Genomic DNA, 20449 nt, shown 5'->3' with positions numbered 1-20449 from the left:
TGCCCTTGATAAGTTGGTTCTCGCACGTGGTCGGCCTGACTGCCTACCTGCCTGTACAGTCCCTGGTTGGCTGTGTGCTGTAGTCAGGATACAGGAAGGATATTGACCCAGTCCTCAGTCTAACAGTGTTCTTCCTGAACCTAGAGATAGGCCTAGGCTGTGGGGGGAAAAATAGTCTTCCTTACTCTCCAGCTCCTGCCCTGTGTTTCACCCAGGCTGTCAATTAAGGAAGATAAATGTCCAGGGTACCAGTGACCTGCCTGCTGACCCTGTGTACTGAGGTCTCCCACCCTGACTCTGTCTTCTCTCTGACATGTGAGCAGTCATGAGGCCTTGGTCAGCAGAGCACAGTGTATTGGTGTCATGGCTCATCCTACATAACTACTGCTGTACACCTTTTCTATTAACATACTGTCTACAGTACCCCATTCATATATATTGATATTCCGAATTCTGGTCCAGAAGCTAATTTCCCACAATTCTTTACATTTTGTCATGGTTTTGTACTGTGTATTTAAATACTGTATTCTCCACATATCTCATTCTAATATTTATACAACTGTACATCACATTTCAGTTACTGTTTATCCACACCACATATATTTATATACTGGATTCTTGGCATAGCTCACTCTAATATACAAAAGTATGTGGACACCCCTTTAAATTAGTGGATTTGGCTATTTCAGCCACACCCGTGGCTGACAGGTGTTTAAAATCGAGCACACAGCTATGCAATCTCCATAGACAAACATTGGCAGTAGAATGGCCTTACTAAAGAGCTCATTGACTTTCAACGTGGCACTGTCATAGGATGCCACCTTTCCAACAAGTCAGTCAGTCTAGCATGTAAAAATGGTTTGTCCTCGGTTGCAACACTCAATACAGAGTTCCAAACTGCCTCTGAAAGCAACGTCCGCACAAGAACTGTTCGTCGGGAACTTCATGAGCCTAAGATCACCATGCGCAATGCCAAGCGTTGGGTGAAGTGGTGTAAAGCTTGCCGCCATTGGACTCTAGAGCAGTGGAAACGCGTTCTCTGATTTTAGTATTTTAAATGAAACTTTTGATTATTTGTGTACTGTTTGACGTTTTACTGCATTGTTAGGAGGTAGTAACATGAGCATTTCGCTGCACCCGCTATAACATCTGCTGAAATGTGTATGCGACCAATAAACTTTGATTTGAAATGAGGCACCGCCGCCGCCTCCTCCACAGTCTATATCTGTACAGGAGATAACTGGGCCCATAAATCTGGTGAGAGCAGCCGCCTCTCCCCAGGGGCAGCGCTTTATAACTGGCTAATCATCAATGACTCTCCACCTTGGAGGGAAGAAATGAAACTCATTACAGGACTAGTGCACCCTCCATTTTGGCCCTTTGACCCATGTCATGCTTGCCTTTGTCCCTGTGGAACCTTGGCTTGTGTTCAACAGCTTTTTGGTTTTCCGCTGGTTTTGAAGTTTGGAAAAAGCCTTTAATTATTTCTGCACCTCCGTCTGGATGACATTATATTTTGGTTCATGGCCTTGATTTGAATTTATATTAAAGACTTATTACCAAGACTTGAAAGTTAAGGAAAGGAAAATGGTTTTCGACAACCTAGAATAAAAATTATTCCTGATTTTGTTGTATCGTGGAGGTGAGAGCAGTATCACTGTTTTCATTGATTTGTTTTACTCCCCATGCGTTAGATGTGGACTACATCTTCATTTACTAACCTTGGAAGTTATGCACAAGACATCTTTGCAGTGAACTTGATGTACATTTCCCCAAGTGTTTAGTCTGCTGGTTCATTGTATTAGGAGACTATATACAATATACATTTCTAGCCTCTGTGTTCCAGTGTTGAACCTAAATGTCTGCTAAAGCAATATATTTACATATTGTATACATGTAAATGGCTCTGAATTTGTATTCTAATGCTGTATCTCCATCTCTCTGTACAGTTTGGTAGGGACGAGAGGAGGGTGGACAGCAGGACCATCTACGTAGGCCACCGGCCCTGTCCTGCCACCGACGCTTTCATCCCCCCCAAATTCTGTGACAACAGGATTGTCTCTTCCAAGGTAAGATATATATATATATATACTGCCATGTTTTTACACCAATCGACCTGGGGTCTGCACAACACCGTAAAACAGGCAAGTGGACATGTTTTTCCGTTTCGGCACATGCTTGAATAGTTTCACCTGTCCCACTCTCACCTAAACACCACTGACTCTCCCTCCACTTCATGGAGTCCACTGGCAGTCTTCTCTAGCTCTTTCTCTTTCCCCCTCTCCTCCCACTGCCTGTCCACGTGCTCATCTTCCTCCCCAAATGGAAGGCCATTATTTGTCTGTCAGGAGAGCTCTGTCTGTGGCACTGAAATACACTGCTACTATTTAATGTACCAGCAGGCATGGTGGGCGATTCAATCTGTCCCCCTCTGGCTCTCTGATGAGCCCCCCTATATCCCCCCCTTCAGGGCTAGGGGTGTGGGTCTGAGGAGGGCTGGCTGGGGGTTTAGAATCATATATATATATATATATATATGTGTGTGTGTGTGTGTGTGTGTGTGTGTGTGTGTGTGTGTGTGTGTGTGTATATATATGTATATGTATATATATATATATATATGTATATGTATATATATATATGTGTATATATATATGTATATATATATATATGTATATGTGTGTGTATATATATATATATATATATATGTATATATGTATGTGTGTGTGTGTGTGTGAGTGGTGAGGATGGAAGAGAGAGAGGGGGAGGAAGGATGGGGGGAGAGAGAGAGAGAGTGGGGATTTATAGTAGTGCAGAGGGTCCCACTGGGAATGGGCCAATCAATGTCTCTCGTCCTCCAGTGTTACCCTGGCTGTAGTGTTTACACTTCTACCATGCGCCTGCCTTCCATCACCCTGTTCCTTCTCTTTCTCCTTCCCCTCCTCTACTCACTCTGCACCATCTCTCTCCCTCCTCCCTCACGCTCCCCCTCTTATTACTTTCCCTCACACTCTTTTCTCTCTGGCAAAATGAGATGGTCCCTTTCTGCTACCGCTGCATTTCAGCATTCTGCCTCCACTCAAAGACATTCCTCTACCCTCCCCTCTCAGCAGTGGTGGGTGTGGGTGTGTGTCCGTGTCCATACGCTTTAGTCCGGCGTGTTGTTGAGTGGTGTAAGTTACCACCGGGGCATTGTTATGCCGTCTCACAGGGATTTGGCAAGATGAGTGTCACGTCAGCTTCTGTGTTGAGTATCAACAGTTATGCCCGCTTATTTTTAAAAAATATGCCGGCAAAAAATCTGCAGCCAACTTGATAAGGTAATCTGCTCTCCATTCATGGCTGGGCGAATTAGGAGATAAGTCTGTAATCCGAATCAATGGAATACCTGCAGGCCCCCGAGGGCTGAGAGGAGGACTGGCTCCCTGGGTCACAGGCAGTTTAGAAAGGCAGCACCAGCGCCATCTCACTGAGCGAACACACACACACACACACACACACACACACACACACACACACACACACACACACAGAGAGAGAGAAAGGAGGGAAGGAAGGAACTGATGAATATTGAATGCCACTAATCCTTTTCCTAGCTTAGCCTTTCTTCCTATATCCTACTAGTCCTCTACCCTGAAAAGAGGTTGATGTCAAAGAACAGAAAAATAGTGGTTTGCAGAGACCAAGGATTCACTGGGTAGGCCTATTGTGTTTTAGAATTGTGCTTTTAATTCTCATGTAATTTCATTGGTGCCCTCTCTTGCTCCCATTTTGTCTTTCCAGTACACGGTGTGGAACTTTCTGCCAAAGAATCTGTTTGAACAGTTCAGAAGAATCGCCAATTTCTACTTCCTAATCATCTTTTTGGTGCAGGTGAGTTGTATGCCTGGGACTTGTGAGTATGTTCAATATGTGTTAGTGTGAATTGACTGTGAGGGTCTCTGTGTGTGAAATGGTGACAATGTGTGCCTGTTATCAGGGCTGGGTGTAACTGACTATTATGGCACGTGGGAAACAGTTGGTGTGTGAATCCCTGTGGTCAGGCCTGTGTGTATGACTGGATGTGTTTGAGTGTGAGCCTCTGTATGTGTTTGCGAGTGTAACCTATTTGGGGAGTTGTGAACGGGGACTGCGTGTGTCTGTGGCCAGAGCTGTACATGGTTTTGTGTGGCTAGCGCTCCTCTGCTCAACTGCTGAGTGGAAAGTGTGAGGGGGTGAGGGCTAAGCCAGAGCCAAAGCACTGGGTGACATGTTTATCCCTCAGCTCTGTGCTCACAGCAGTACCGCTCTGTTCCTCTACCTCTCCTCTCCTCTATCAGGTCCATAGATCTGCCCAGCGATGTTTCTCTCTCGCTCGCTCTCGCTCCCCCCCCCCCCCCCCCCCCCCCCCACCCGAGGAGGAAACTAACCACCTCTCTCTCTAGCAACCATAAACTAAAGGTCTAAACAGCCCATCCCCAGTGTAAACAGGCTCAGCATACGGAGGGCTGGCTGGCATAAATACAGTAGCCTACCAGTAGTCACTGATGCTCCTGTCAGACAATTGGTATGACAATTCCACGGGGACTGTTACGGCTCAATTCCACTGGAAGGAACTAGGACTAATGAGAGCTAAGGAGAAGCAGTCACAGGGTTGGAGAGAGATGCTGTAGTCCTGAACTCTGAGCTTGTTAGTAAATTGACAACAGTTCATCGCCTCTTTGCTGTATTTAGCGGCACAATCAGCCGCCTTCTGTTCTTTTATTCACTGTGACCTTTACCTGTTTGAGTACTGTATCAGTGGGTTCATCTCTGTGTACTGTGTGTGTGTGTGTGTACAGTAGATGTGCTGGAGTGCGTGGTAAATCAGCATAGTGTGTATGAGTTAGATTGAAGGAACATTTGCAGCGTAAATGTGCAAACGTGTGAGTCATGATTTTGTAAGAAGTTGTTTGCGTGTGTAAGTGGGCGTCTGCGTGTGTGTGTGTGTGTGTGCGCGCACCCAGACTGATATGTGGCTGTCCTCCACTAATCCAGCCTTATCCTTACCGTCCAGTTCCCCCCACACAGCCTACCATTGTCGCTTGGGGAAAAAGGGAGACGCACACATACGATACATGCACACACACACACACCCTTGCACACCTGCACCTTTCAATTCCCCAGTGGCTTCATGCAAATGGACCAACAGAATCCAAACACACAACCCCCTTTCTCCTTTTACCTCTCTCTGTCTCTTAGTGAGTCGCTCCTCTCTCTGTGTGTGTTAGCGAGTCTCCCTCTGTTAGCAAGTCTCTTTCGCTCTCTCCCCCTCTCCGTTGGCAAGTCTCTCCCCGTTGGCAAGACTCTCCCCCTCTCTCCCCATTGGCAAGTCTCTCCCCCTCTCTCCCCATTGGCAAGTCTCTCTCTCCCTCACCCTCGGCAAGTCTCTCTGGATGTACTGGGCCGTACATACTACCCTCTGTAGCGCCTTACGGTCAAATGCCAAGTAGTTGCCATACCAGGCGGTGATTCAACCGGTCAGGATGCTCTCGATGGTGCAGCTGTAGAACCTTTTGAGGATCTGGGGATCCATGCCAAATCTTCTCAGTCTCCTGAGGGGGAAAAGGTGTTGTCGTGCCCTCTTCACAACTGTCTTGGTGTGTTTGGACCATGATAGTTTGTTTGATGTGGGCACCAAAGAGCTTGAAACTCTTGACCCGCTCCACTTCAGCCCCGTCAATGTTAATGGGGGCCTGTTCGGCCCTCTTTTTCCTGTAGTCCACGATCAACTCCTTTTGTCTTGCTCACATTGAGGGAGAGGTTGTTGTCCTGGCACCACACTGTAAGGTCTCTGACCTCCTCCCTATAGGCTGTCGTGTCGGTGATCAGGCTTACCACTGTTGTGTCGTCAGCAAACTTGATGATGGTGTTGGAGTCGTGCTTGGCCATGCTGTCGTGGGTGAACAGGGAGTACAGGAGGGGATTAAGCACGCACCCCTGAGGGGCCCCAATGTTGAGGATCAGCGTGGCAGATGTGTTGTTGCCTACCCTTACCACCTGGGGGCGGCCCGTCAGGAAGTCCAGGATCCATTTGCAGAGGGAGGTGTTTAGTCCCAGGGTCCTTAGCTTAGTGATGAGCTTTGTGGGTACTATGGTGTTGAACGCTGAGCTGTAGTCAATGAACAGCATTCTCACATAGGTGTTCCTTTTGTCCAGGTGGGAGAGGGCAGTGTGGAGTGCGATTGAGATTGCGTCATCTGTGGATTTGTTGGGGCGGTAAGCGAATTGGAGTGGGTCTAGGGTTTCCGGCATGTTGGTGTTGATGTGAGCCATGACCAGCCTTTCAAAGCACTTCATGGCTTTCAAAGCACAATCTTGCTGCTGTGATTGCACACTTTGGCGTTTCACCCAATAGAGGTTTATCAAAATTGGATTTGTTTTTGAATTCTTTGTGGGTCTGTGTAATCTGAGGGAAGTATGTGTGTCTCTAATATGGTCATACATTTGGCAGGAGGTTAGGAAGTGCAGCTCAGTTTCCACCTCATTTTGTGGGCAGTGTGCACTAAGCATGTCTTCTCTTGAGAGCCAGGTCTGCCTTTGGCGGCCTTTCTCAATAGCAAGGCTATGCTCACTGAGGCTGTACATAGTCAAAGATATCCTTAATTTTGTGTCAGTCACAGTGGTCAGGTATTCTGCCACTGTGTACTCTCTGTTTAGGGCCAAATAGCATTCTAGTTTGCTCTGTTTAAAAAAATAAAAATACAAAATACAATGTGTCCGCTAATGATCTTTTTGTTTTCTCATGATTTGGTTGGGTCTAATTTGTTGCTGTTCTGGGGCTCTGTGGGGTCTGTTTGTGAACAGAGCCCCAGGACCAGCTTGCTTAGGGGGGCTCTTCTCCAGGTTAATCTCTCTGTAGGTGATGGCTTTGTTATGGTAGGTTTGGTAATCGCCTCCTTTTAGGTGGTTGTAGAATTGAACGGCTCTTTTCTGGATTTTGATAATTAGCGGGTGTCGGCCTAATTCTGCTCTGCATGCATTATTTGGTGTTCTACATTGTACACAGAGGATATTTTTGCAGAATTATGCATGCAGTCTCAATTTGGTCTTTGTCCCATTTTGTGAATTCTTGGTTGGTGAGTGGACCCCAGACCTCACAACCATAAAGGGCAATGGGTTCTATAATTGATTCAAGTATTTGTAGCCAGATTCTAATTGGTATGTCGAATTTTATGTTCCTTTTGATGGCATAGAAGGCCCTTCTTGCCTCGTCTCTCAGATAGTTCACAGCTTTGTGGAAGTTACCTGTGGCACTGATGTTTAGGCCGAGGTATGAATAATTTTTTGTGTGCTCTAGGGCAACGGTGTCTAGATGGAATTTGTATTCGTGGTCCTGGCAACTGGACCTTTTTTGGAACACCATTATTTTTGTCTTACTGAGATTTACTGTCAGGGCCCAGGTATGACAGAATCTGTGCAGAAGATCTAGGTGCTGCTGTAGGCCCTCCTTGGTTGGGGCAGAAGCACCAGATCATCAGCAAACAGTAGACATTTGACTTCAGATTCTAGTAGGGTGAGGCCGGGTGCTGCAGACTGTTCTGGTGCCCTCGCCAATTCGTTGATATATATGTTAAAGAGGGTGGGGCTTAAGCTGCATCCCTGTCTCACCCCCCGGCCCTTTGGAAAGAAATGTGTGTTTTTTGCCAATTTTAACCGCACACTTGTTGTTTGTGTACATGGATTTTATAATGTATGTTTTTCTTCCAACACCACTTTCCATCAATTTGTATAGCAGGCCCTCATGCCAAATTGAGTCAAGCTTTTTTGAAATTAACAAATCATGAGAAGACTTTGCCTTTGTTTGTTTGTCAATTAGGGTGTGCATGGTGAATACATGGTCTGTCGTACGGTAATTTAGTAAAAAGCCAATTTGACATTTGCTCAGTACATTGTACGAGTCTGCTGTTAATGATAATGCAGAGGATTTTCCCAAGATTGCTGTTGATGCATATCCCACGGTAGTTATTGGGGTCAAATTTGTCTCCACTTTTGTGGATTGGGGTGATCAGTCCTTGGTTCCAAATATTGGAGAATATGCCAGAGCTGAGGATGAAGTTTAAGTTTTAGCCAATTGGAATTTGTGTCACCTCCAGCTAGGTGTTTGTCCCCTTGTGTGCTGAGGGTGTCAGGTTCTTGTCAAGTTCTGGCATTTAGGTCGCCACAGACTAGTACATGTCCTGGGCCTGGAAATTGTTGATCTCCCCCTCTAGGATGGAGAAGCTGTCATCGTTAAAGTATGGGGATACTATTGGGGGGATATAGGTAGCACACATGAGGACATTTTTCTCTGTTGAGATAATTTCTTTATTAATTTCTAGCCAGATGTAAAATGGTCCTGTTTTGACTAATTTAATAGAGAGGGTTAGGTCTGCTCTATACCAAATTAGCATACCCTCTGAGTCTCTTCCCTGTTTCAGACCTGGTAGTTTGGTGGATGGGACTATCAGCTCTCTGTAACCTAGAGGGCAACCAATGGGTCCCTCTCCTTTATACCATGTTTCTCCATTAGTGATTGTCTATCTTGCTCTGTTAGTTAGTCTCTCTCTGTTAGACAATCACTATCTCTCTCTGCGCTGCTGACGTCAGCAGCCAGGAAGCCCTCTGTACTTATGAGAGCCTCAAATAGACTCTGGCTGCCTGATAAAAAAGCACCACTCTCCTATAAATAGCTCTGTATGCCTTTGCTGCCTGCCTCCTGATCGAATGGGAGCGGGGTTGGAGAGATGGAGGGAGGGAAGATGAGGGCCCATGCCTCCCCTGCCCTGGGACCTGAGGGACAGGCAGTCTGTCGCTCACTCTGACACACTTCCTCCCTGTTCAGAAGGAGACAAGGGTGTATCAAAGTTTGAGGAATGGGCCTGTTATTTGCGGGGGTATGGTCTGTAGTTGTGTGATTACTGTGTGAGATTACAGATTGGTGGAATGTATAAAATGTACGAGGGAAGGAGATGGAACAACACTCAGGAGAAATAGCCTGCCCCCCTAGGTAACGCTATGGGAACATTGGGGTGTCCAGTGTTTTTTTTTCTCCAGCAGCGGTGGCAAGATTAGCTGGTGGGGAGTGGGGGGGTAGTGGGCGTGGCCAATGGGTGTGGAGTGTTTGTGTGATTATAGTGCACTCTGTAATGGCCACTCTCTGCAGTAGTGTGATGTGAACTAAATCATGCCTTGTAGTCGGGTGGGACTGACCGTGTCGGGGACATACTGTCCTCAGCACTTTCAGCCGCAATACAGCCAGTCACTCTTTTTTAATATCTTTAATCGGCCTGGACTGGCCACATCTAGCCCCACTCCCTACCTCCAGAAGGGCTTTTATCAATTTATAAGATCGAAAAACGATATGTGCCTTCGCCCGCTCCCACCAACATCTATCACCTATGGGGCCGAGGGGCAGCATTAGTTACAGCTCTTTCTGCTGAATAGACTTACTGAATGTGAAGAGGGTCCGGGCTGGGCCAGGAGAGGGGAGATGTATTCAATAAAACTCCTGCTCCGGAATCACCCGAGGGTCCACTGAGGAGTCTTTAACATTGAGACCTGCCACCTGGGTCGACCCAGCTCCACAAATTCTATTAAAGTCTTCTCACAGCCTCTATTTCTGGCTGGGAACACCTGGAGCTACAGAAGAAGAGGAGGAGAGGACGGTTTCACTCTCACATTCTCCCTCTCTTTGACTGAGTCCCAGTCAAAGCTTTAGTGCTCAGCACACTGCCTGCTGGTGTGTGTAGGTGATGCATGTACAGTGAGGGAAAAAAGTATTTGATCCCCTGCTGATTTTGTACGTTTGCCCACTGACAAAGAAATTATCAGTCTATAATTTTTATGGTAGGTTTATTTGAACAGTGAGAGACAGAATAAGAACAAAAAAATCCAGAAAAACGCATGTCAAAAATGTTATAAATTGATTTGCATTTTAAATGAGGGAAATAAGTATTTGACCCCCTCTCAATCAGAAAGATTTCTGGCTCCCAGGTGTCTTTTATACAGGTAACGAGCTGAGATTAGGAGCACACTCTTAAAGGGAGTGCTCCTAATCTCAGCTTGTTACAAGTATAAAAGACACTTGTCCACAGAAGCAATCAATCAATCAGATTCCAAACTCTCCACCATGGCCAAGACCAAAGAGCTCTCCAAGGATGTCAGGGACAAGATTGTAGACCTACACAAGGCTGGAATGGCTACAAGACCATCGCCAAGCAGCTTGGTGAGAAGGTGACAACAGTTGGTGCGATTATTCGCAAATGGAAGAAACACAAAATAACTGTCAATCTCCCTCGGCCTGGGGCTCCATGCAAGATCTCACCTCGTGGAGTTGCAATGATCATGAGAACGGTGAGGAATCAGCCCAGAACTACACGGGAGGATCTTGTCAATGATCTCAAGGCAGCTGGGACCATAGTCACCAAGAAAACAATTGGTAACACACTACGCCGTGAAGGACTGAAATCCTGCAGCGCCCGCAAGGTCCCCCTGCTCAAGAAAGCACATATACAGGGCTGTCTGAAGTTTGCCAATGAACATCTGAATGATTCAGAGGAGAACTGGGTGAAAGTGTTGTGGTCAGATGAGACCAAAATCGAGCTCTTTGGCATCAACTCAACTCGCCGTGTTTGGAGGAGGAGGAATGCTGCCTATGACGCCAAGAACACCAACCCCACCGTCAAACATGGAGGTGGAAACATTATGCTTTGGGGGTGTTTTTCTTTTAAGGGGACAGGACAACTTCACCGCATCAAAGGGACGATGGACGGGGCCATGTACCGTCAAATCTTGGGTGAGAACCTCCTTCCCTCAGCCAGGGCATTGAAAATGGGTTGTGGATGGGTATTCCAGCATGACAATGACCCAAATCACATGGCCAAGGCAACAAAGGAGTGGCTCAAGAAGAAGCACATTAAGGTCCTGGAGTGGCCTAGCCAGTCTCCAGACCTTAATCCCATAGAAAATCTGTGGAGGGAGCTGAAGGTTCGAGTTGCCAAACGTCAGGCTCGAAACCTTAATGACTTGGAGAAGATCTGCAAAGAGGAGTGGAACAATATCCCTCCTGAGATGTTTGCAAACCTGGTGGCCAACTACAAGAAACGCCTGACCTCTGTGATTGCCAACAAGGGTTTTGCCACCAAGTACCAAGTCATGTTTTGCAGAGAGGTCAAATACTTATTTCCCTCATTAAAATGCAAATCAATTAATAACATTTTTGACATACGTTTTTCTGGATTTTTTTGTTGTTATTCTGTCTCTCACTGTTCAAATAAACCTACCATTAAAATTATAGACTGATCATTTCTTTGTCAGTGGGCAAACGTACAAAATCAGCAGGGGATCAAATACTTTTTTCCCCTCACTGTATGTATGTATGTATGTATGTATGTATGTATGTATGTATGTATGTGTTGCTAAGGGAGCAGCAAGTTCCTCTTTCACTTCCTCATTGTCAGTCCTCTCACAGGTGAGCAGGGAAACACCAGAGAGAGGGCTCACAACAAATCTCCTGCCTCAGCTGATGCCAATCTGACAGCTTGTACAGCTCATGCTCTGAATGCCAAATAAGAGCCACTCTACGCGTGTGGGTGCACAACTCTGTGTGTGTGTTCCGTAACAAGCGCCACTTTCTCAGTGGGAGCCTCTGGCGTGTGCTGAAAGCCTCTGGCGTGCTGCAGGATCAGGGGAGCGGGGTTAAATCCGCCTCGTGACCGCATTAAGAGGGTACACGCACAATTACACAATGGCTGCGTGTTGTTGGGGGCTGTTTTTGCAGGTCAAGCTTTTGTCTCTGTGCTCCGGAGCCACTGGTTGTTTGGGATTACCTGACTGGCCCTGTGCAGGAAATCTGTCTCTCTAGGCTCGTTAGTGGTCCAGATTCCTGTGCGCGCACACACACACCACACACAAGACTGCCCCTGGCCTGCGGTCCAGCACGGCTCCCAGCAGGAGAGGAGGGCCTGCTCAGTTGTCTGTTGGCATCAACACTAGGCAGGCAGCAGGAACCAGCCCTGTGTGGGTTCAGATTAAATACCACTGTGGCCCTGGCCCACTTAATTAGGTGTCCTGCAGGTCCAAGATCCTTGGATTCTCCTCCTACTCTGTCTCGGTACAAAATGTCTCATGTCTCTCTGTTGGACGGAGAGAGGAGAGAGATTAGGCGCTTTGGAGCCGGGACTGCCACACACACACACGCATGCGTACACTCAGGCAGACACACACTACAACCTGTATTTATGTGGGAGTGCCCCGCCCGCTGATCTTCTACCACATCATGTGCTCGAAGAATCTGTTGTAACCTGTCCAATGTTATTCTTTTTCCATACAATGAATTCTCGTCTAAGAAATGGCCTTGGAAATGACTCTTTCACTGCACCACTCCTGAGACAGTCTGCACTAACTACGTTGTAGGCAGGATTTAAAAAATAAATACATTATTTAACCAGGTAGGCCAGTTGAGGACAAGTTCTCATTTACAACTGCGACCTAGATAAAGATAAAGCAAAGCAGTGCGATTAAAAACAACAACACAGAGTTACATATGGGATAAACAAAAACGTACAGTCAATAACACAATAGAAAAATAGAAAATCTATATACAGTGTGCAAATGTAGTAAGTTATGGAGGTAAGGCAATAAATAGGCCATAGTGCAAAATAATTACAATTTAGTATTAACACTGGAGTGATAGATGATGTGCAAATAGAGATACTGGGGTGCAAATTAGCAAAATAAATAATATGTGGATGAGGTAGTTGGGTGGGCTAATTACAGATGGGCTGTGTACTTGTGCAGTGATCGGTAAGGTGCTCTGACAACTGATGCTTAAAGTTAGTGAGGGAGATAAGAGTCTCCAGCTTCAGAGATTTTTGCAGTTCGTTCCAGTCATTGGCAGCAGAGAACTGGAAGGAATGGCGGCCAAAGGAGGTGTTGGCTTTGGGGATGACCAGTGAGATATACCTGCTGGAGCGCATACTACGGATGGGTGTTGCTATGGTGACCAATGAGCTAAGATAAGGCGGGGATTTGCCGAGCAGTGATTTATAGATGACCTGGAGCCAGTGAGTTTGGCAACGAATATGTAGTGAGTGCCAGCCAACGAGAGTGTACAAGTCACAATGGTGGGTAGTATGTGGGGCTTTGGTGACAAAACGGATGGCACTGTGATAGACTACATCCAATTTGCTCAGTAGAGTGTTGGAGGCTATTTTGTAAATGACATCGCCGAAGTCAAGGATCGGTAGGATAGTCAGTTTTACGAGGGCATGTTTGGCAGCATGAGTGAAGGAGGCTTTGTTGCATAATAAGAAGCCAATTCTAGATTTAACTTTGGATTGGAGATGCTTAATGTGACTCTGGAAGGAGAGTTTATGGTGTAACCAGACACCTAGGTATTTGTAGTTGTCCACATATTCTAAGTCAGACCCGCCCGAGAGTAGTGATTCTAGTCGGGCGGGCTGGTGCAAGCAGCGTTCGATTGAAGAGCATGCATTTAGTTTTACTAGCGTTTAAGAGCAATTGGAGGCTACGGAAGGAGTTGTATGGCATTGAAGCTCGTTTTGGAGGTTTGTTAACAGTGTCCAATGAAGGGCCAGATGTATACAAAATGGTGTCGTCTGCGTAGAGGTGGATCTGAGAGTCACCAGCAGCGAGAGCGACATCATTGATATACACAGAGAATAGAGTCGGCCAGAGAATTGAACTCTGGGGCACCCCCATAGACTGCCAGAGGTCCAGACAACCGGCCCTCCGATTTGACACATTGAACTCTATCTGAGAAGTAGTTGGTGAACCAGACGAGGCAGTCATTTGAGAAAGGCTATTTAGTCTGCCAATAAGAATGTGGTGATTGACAGAGTCGAAAGCCTTGGCCAGGTCGATGAAGACTGCTGCACAGTACTGTCTTTTTATCGATTGCGGTTATAATATTGTTTAGGACCTTGAGGGGTACCCATGACCAGCTCGGAAACCAGATTGCATAGAGGAGAAGGTACGGTGGGATTCGAAATGGTCGGTGATCTGTTTTGTGAACTTGGCTTTCAAATACTTTCGGAAGGCAGTGCAGGATGGATATAGGTCTGTAACAGTTTGGATCTAGAGTGTCACCCCCTTTGAAGAGGGGGATGACCATGGCAGCTTTCCAATCTCTGGGGATCTCAGACGATACGAAATTGAGGTTGAACAGGCTAGTAATAGGGGTTGCAACAATTTCGGCAGCTAATTTTAGAAAGAAAGGGTCCAGATTGTCTAACCCTGCTGATTTGTATGGTTCCAGATTTTGCAGCTCTTTCTGAACATCAGCTATCTGAATTTGGGTGAAGGAAAAGTGGGGGGGGCATGGGCAAGTTGCAGCGGAGGGTGCAGAGCTGGTGGCCGGGGTAGGGGTAGCCAGGTGGAAAGCATGGCCAGCCGTAGCAAAATGCTTGTTGAAATTCTCGATTATCGTGGATTTATCGGTGGTGATAGTGTTTCCTAGCCTCAGTGCAGTGGGCAGCTGGGAGGAGGTGCTCTTATTCTCCATGGACTTTAGTGTCCCAAAACCTTTTGGAGTTAGTGCTACAGGATGCAAATTTCTGTTTGAAAAAGCTAGCCTTTGCTTTCCTAACTGATTGTGTATATTGGTTCCTGACTTCCCTGAATAGTTGCATATCGCGGGGGCTGTTCGATGCTAATGCAGTACGCCAGTATGTTTTTGTGCTGGTCAAGGTTAGTCAAGTCTGGGGTGAACCAAACTATATCTGTTCTTAGTTCTGAATTTTTTGAATGGGGAATGCAAATTTAAGATGGAGAGGAAAGCACTTTTAAAGAACATCCAGGCATCCTCTACTGACGGAATGAGGTCAATATCCATACAGGATACCCGGGCCAGGTCAATTAGAAAGGCCTGCTCGCTGAAGTGTTTTAGGGAGCGTTTGACAGTGATGAGGGGTGGTTGTTTGACCGCGGACCCATTACGGACGCAGGCAATGAGGCAGTGATTGCTGAGATACTGGTTGAAGACAGCGGAGGTGTATTTAGAGTGTAAATTAGTTAGGATGATATCTATGAGGGTGCCCATGTTTTTACGGATTTAGGGTTGTACCTGGTAGGTTCCTTGATAATTTGTGTGAGATTGAGGGCATCTAGTTTAGATTGTAGGACGGCCGGGGTGTTAAGCATATTCCAGTTTAGGTCACCAAGCAGTACGAACTCTGAGGATAGATGGGGTGCAATCAATTCACATTTGGTGTCCAGGTCACAGCTGGGGGCTGAGGGGGGGTCTGTAGCAAGCGGCAACAGTTAGAGACTTATTTCTGGAAAGGTGGATTTTTAGAAGTAGAAGCTCAAACTGTTTGGGCACAGACCTGGATAGTATGATAGAGCTCTGCAGGCTATCTCTACAGTAGATTGCAACTCCACCCCCTTTGGCAGTTCTATCTAGACTGAAAATGTTGTAGTTGGGGATGGAAATGTCTGAATTTTTGTTGGCCTTCCTAAGCCAGGATTCAGACACTGCTAGAACATCAGGGTTGGCGGAGTGTGCTAACGCAGTGAATAACTCAAACTTAGGGAGGAGGCTTCTGATGTTAACATGCAAGAAACCAAGGCTTTTATGGTTACAGAAGTCAACAAATGATAGCGCCTGGGGAGTAGGAGTGAAACTGGGGGCTACAGGGCCTGGGTTAACCTCTACATCACCAGAGGAACAGAGGAGGAATAGAATAAGGATACGGCTAAAGGCTTTAAGAACTGGTCTTCTAGTGCGATGGTTAGAGAATAAAAGGGGCAGATGTCTGGCCGTTGTAGAATAGATTCAGGGCATTATGTACAGACAAGGATATGGAAGGATATGAGTACAGTGGAGGTAAACCTAAGCGTTGGGTAACGATGAAAGAGAGAGCATCACTGGAGGCACGAATTGAGCCGGTCTCCGCGTGTATGGGGGCTGGGACAAAGGAGCTATCTGAGGCAGGTTGATCGGGACTGGGGGCTCTACAGTGAAATAGTACAATAAGAACTAACCGAAACAGCAATAGGCAAGGCATATTGACATGGGAGAGAGGCATAAAGCAATCACAGATGTTATTCGAGAGAGCTAAGACAACAGCTGGTAATGGCGACAAAAGTTTGGGCTGAGGCTAAACAGATAAACAGGATGGGGTACCGTATAAAGGAACAGTCCAGCAGGCATCAGCTGTGTAGCTGAGTGATCAGGTCCAGGGAACAGCAATAGGTGAGTCCGGGAACAATTCGGTGGCTGCTACGGCACAGGCAAGCAGGAGGCACGGCTGTTGATTGCGTGTGCAAGCGGGCCGGGGCTAGCAGATGGATCCTCGCGGTCGTCGCAACGGGAAGCCCGTTGAAACCACATCAGACGATTACGTCGGCAGACCAGTCGTGACGGATGGCGGGGCTCCGTGTCAACACTAGGAGGTCTCGTCCGGTTGACAGAGAGGTGGATAGCTGGGAGATGGGCTTGGCTCGAGGCTAGCTCAAGGCTAACTGGTGCTTGCTTCGGGACAGTGGTGATTACCCAACAACAACAACAACAACAACAGCTATTTGGTTGCAGCTAGCTAGTTGCGATGATCCAGTGTTAAGGTCCAGTGATTCAGTGATCCCGGCAGAAAATCCAATATGCTCTGGGTCGATAGCGCGCTGTGCAGACTGGCCGATAATTGTCCAGGCTAGAGCTGGCTGGTAGGTAGTGCAGGCCACGGACAATGGTGAAGACCGCTAACGGTGGCTAATAGCAAGTAGCTAGTTAGCTGGCTAGTTTCAGCCGGAGGTTCTAGATAAAAAGGTATAAAGAAATAATAGAATCCGTTCCGCATTGGGTGAGGCGGGTTGCAGGAAAGTATATTTAGTTAAAGGATGGAAAGTGAGATTGAGGAAAAAAAATACGAAAAAGACAATAAAACAAATAAAAAACAGGCTATTTACACAAGGACACTACAGAATACACGACTGCACTGCTACGCCATCTTGGAATGGTAGTCCATTAGATAATCATTAATAATATGAGTAGATAGGCTACTATTGCAATTAGTCAATATGAGTTATTAGTGGAGGAAATGGTAGAATGATGATGATTTACTGGGAAAGATGGGTTGATCTGTGGCTGTCTGAAGGTTGGAAAACACACATGCACAGTATACATGTTTGAGGTCCTCCAATCAGAGGGGAGGGTGGGGATGTGATTATTGTATGTTTTGCATTTAGTTGTTGTTTTTTGTTAAACAACAAAGCATATAGTCCATAAAGTGTCTAGTGTTCTCTCCTACAGGTGATAGTAGACACCCCCACCAGCCCAGTCACTAGTGGCCTGCCATTGTTCTTCGTCATCACAGTCACAGCCATCAAACAGGTAAGACATGATACTGTCTCCATTTTGAATTCACTGTCCCCCCCCATAGAAATATACATTACATTTACATTTTCGTCATTTAGCAGACGCTCTTATCCAGAGCGACTTACAAATTGGTGCATTCACCTTATGATAGCCAGTGGGACAACCACTTTACAATACGTTTTATTTCATTTTTTTCTCTTTGGGGTGGGGTAAGGGGGGGTAGAAGGATTACTTTATCCTATTCTAGGTATTCCTTAAAGAGGTGGGGTTTCAAGTGTCTCCGGAAGGTGGTCAGTGACTCTGCTGTCCTGGCTTCGTGAGGGAGATTGTTCCACCATTGGGGTGCCAGAGCAGCGAACAGTTCTGTCTGGGCTGAGCGGGAACTGTGCTTCCGCAGAGGTAGGGGGGCCAGCAGGCCAGAGGTGGATGAACGCAATGCCCTCGTTTGGGTGTAGGGACTGATCAGAGCCTGAAGGTACGGAGGTGCTGTTCCCCTCACAGCTCCGTAGGCAAGCACCATGGTCTTGTAGCAGATGCGAGCTTCAACTGGAAGCCAGTGGAGTGAGCGGGGTGACGTGAGAGAACTTGGGAAGGTTGAACACCAGACGGGCTGCGGCGTTCTGGATGAGTTGTAGGGGTTTAATGGCACAGGCAGGGAGCCCAGCCAACAGCGAGTTGCAGTAATCCAGACGGGAGATGACAAGTGCCTGGATTAGGACCTGTGACGCTTCCTGTGTAAGGCAGGGTCGTACTCTGCGAATGTTGTAGAGCATGAACCTACAGGATCGGTTCACCGCCTTGATGTTAGCGGAGAACGACAGGGTGTTGTCCAGGGTCACGCCAAGGCTCTTCGCACTCTGGGAAGAGGACACAACGGAGTTGTCAACCGTGATGGCGAGATCATGGAACGGGAGGAAGAGCAGGTCCGTCTTGCCGAGGTTCAGCTTGAGGTGGTGATCCGTCATCCACACTGATATGTCTGCCAGACATGCAGAGATGCGATTCGCCACCTGGTTATCAGAAGGGGGAAAGGAGAATATTAATTGTGTGTCGTCTGCGTAGCAATGATAGGAGAGGCCATGTGAGGATATGACCGAGCCAAGTGACTTGGTGTATAGCGAGAATAGGAGAGGGCCTAGAACTGAGCCCTGGGGGACACCAGTGGTGAGAGCACGTGGTGCGGAGACAGATTCTCGCCACGACACCTGGTAGGAGCGACCTGTCAGGTAGGACGCAATCCAAGAGTGAGCCGCGCCGGAGATGCCCTACTTGGAGAGGGTGGAGAGGAGGATCTGATGGTTCACAGTATCAAAGGCAGCAGATAGGTCTAGAAGGACGAGAGCAGAGGAGAGCGAGTTAGCTTTAGCAGTGCGGAGAGCCTCCATGACACAGAGAAGAGCAGTCTCAGTTGAATGACCAGTCTTGAAACCTGGGTGTATAATATAATGATATAAATATAATGATTACTAGAATGGACATACCCATTCTAAAGGGGCTTTTCACATTCTACAAATTCAATTTCTATGGTCCCCTCAAAGCCTCTCTATGCATCTCTCCACCACCTCTCTTCTTCCACGTTTTTAATTAACTACCTTTCCTTTAAAAGTGTATATTTTGGGGGGTGAAATATTGAATCATTTAAAATGCTTTATAATTTTTTTGTCACAGCCAAAGTAACGCTGGCTGTGCGGGTCAATGCCGAAAAAAATGGTTGTCTGGAGAACATGACCGAATGGTGTGATAGTCTCTGGTATATTGTCTCTTTTTCTGCTGCAGCTGTGTCCAAGCTTTTAGATGTATTGTTTTAGGGATTGGCTTTTCTGGTGGCCTGCTGCTAGGGCTTTTTGAAATGCACAATGGAGGGTGTACTTCCTTCCAAAAATATATGGGACACATTGATAGCAGCTAGCGATGCTGCTGCCTTTATCCAGGCTTTGAAGTGGGACAACAGGGGTGGCTCTCTGTAGACTGGGCGAGGTGAGCACAGCCATGCAGTCAGTCCCTTACTAAAAGGACACGTGTGTGTGTCTCTCCCTCCCCTCCTCCATCTCTCTCAGGGCTATGAGGACTGGCTGCGGCACAAGGCAGACAATGAGGTGAATAAGTACCTGGTGACGGTGCTGGAGGACGGCCGGAGCGCACGCAAGGAGAGCGAGAAGATCAAGGTACCGTTCAGCAAGCTGCGCCTCGGCCAAGTTCCCCGTAAATAAATATCCCCTTGGGGACGGAGAGGTAGTTGGCATCTTGGCATGTTCAAGTGTTTTTGATGGTGTTGCTGCACTGTACCGTATGGTAATCCAAAGTAGGAAATGCGGAATGAAGGAAGTTGATGTTATTTCAGTCATGTATAGAGTTACAATGCTTTTATGGCCCAATCCCAAATTGACCTCTAGACCTCCCTATGCACATTGCAACTGTGGAGAACTGAGCGGATTTGACAGGTATAAGCAATTTGGTAACTGCTCCACCTTTCCCTCTGATAGGCTAGGACGGTGGAAGTTTCACCATTGCTTATACCAACTATGTTGTTCCTCTAGGTTGGTGATGTGGTGGAGGTGGTGGAGGATGAGACATTTCCCTGTGACCTCATCCTGCTGCAGTCCAGCCGGGATGACGAGACCTGCTTTGTCACCACGGCCAGTCTGGACGGGGAGTCCAACCACAAGGTGGAGTGCTGCTACAGTAACGTGGCTCATGGTGTCATTAAGACGTATCATCATGGCAGACGTGTGGTCTGTGGGGGTATGGCATCGCTTTCAATCTGCCATCACTCCCTTCCTCTCCTCTTCTAAATCCATCAGTTTGGCACATGCTTTGTAAACAACCGGTGTAGACTAACAGTGAAATTCTTACTTATGGGTACATTTCCAGCAATGCAGAGTAAAAAAGATTATAGACATGGGGCCACGAAGCCGTCATACCTCTCAGGAAGGAGACGCGATCGGTCTCCTAGAGATGAACGTACTTTGGTGTGAAAAGTGCAAATCAATCCCAGAGCAACAGCAAAGGACCTTGTGAAGATGCTGGAGGAAACGGGTACAAAAGTATCTATATCCACATAACATGAAAGGCCGCTCAGCAAGGAAGAAGCCACTGCTCCAAAACCGTCATAAA

At 46.9% G+C, this 20449-nt stretch overlaps 1 protein-coding gene across 1 annotated transcript in view; it reads left to right on the top strand.

Moving 5' to 3' along the window:
* The window catches only part of LOC311107743 (phospholipid-transporting ATPase IG-like), a 66242-nt gene that overhangs the window by 16029 nt on the left and 29764 nt on the right, over window positions 1-20449 (top strand). The window contains exons 2-6 of the mRNA XM_084150262.1: window positions 1950-2069; window positions 3784-3873; window positions 17270-17350; window positions 19393-19500; window positions 19873-20001. Coding sequence (XP_084006388.1) covers window positions 1950-2069; window positions 3784-3873; window positions 17270-17350; window positions 19393-19500; window positions 19873-20001 — 528 coding nt within the window. The remainder of the gene's footprint in view (window positions 1-1949; window positions 2070-3783; window positions 3874-17269; window positions 17351-19392; window positions 19501-19872; window positions 20002-20449) is intronic.

This window comes from Coregonus lavaretus (genome assembly GCF_964263955.1).
Source record: "Coregonus lavaretus genome assembly, chromosome: 32".
In the NCBI taxonomy this organism is placed as follows: domain Eukaryota; kingdom Metazoa; phylum Chordata; class Actinopteri; order Salmoniformes; family Salmonidae; genus Coregonus; species Coregonus lavaretus.
Note: the sequence above shows the minus strand (reverse complement) of the source record. Positions and strands in the feature narration are given on the sequence as shown.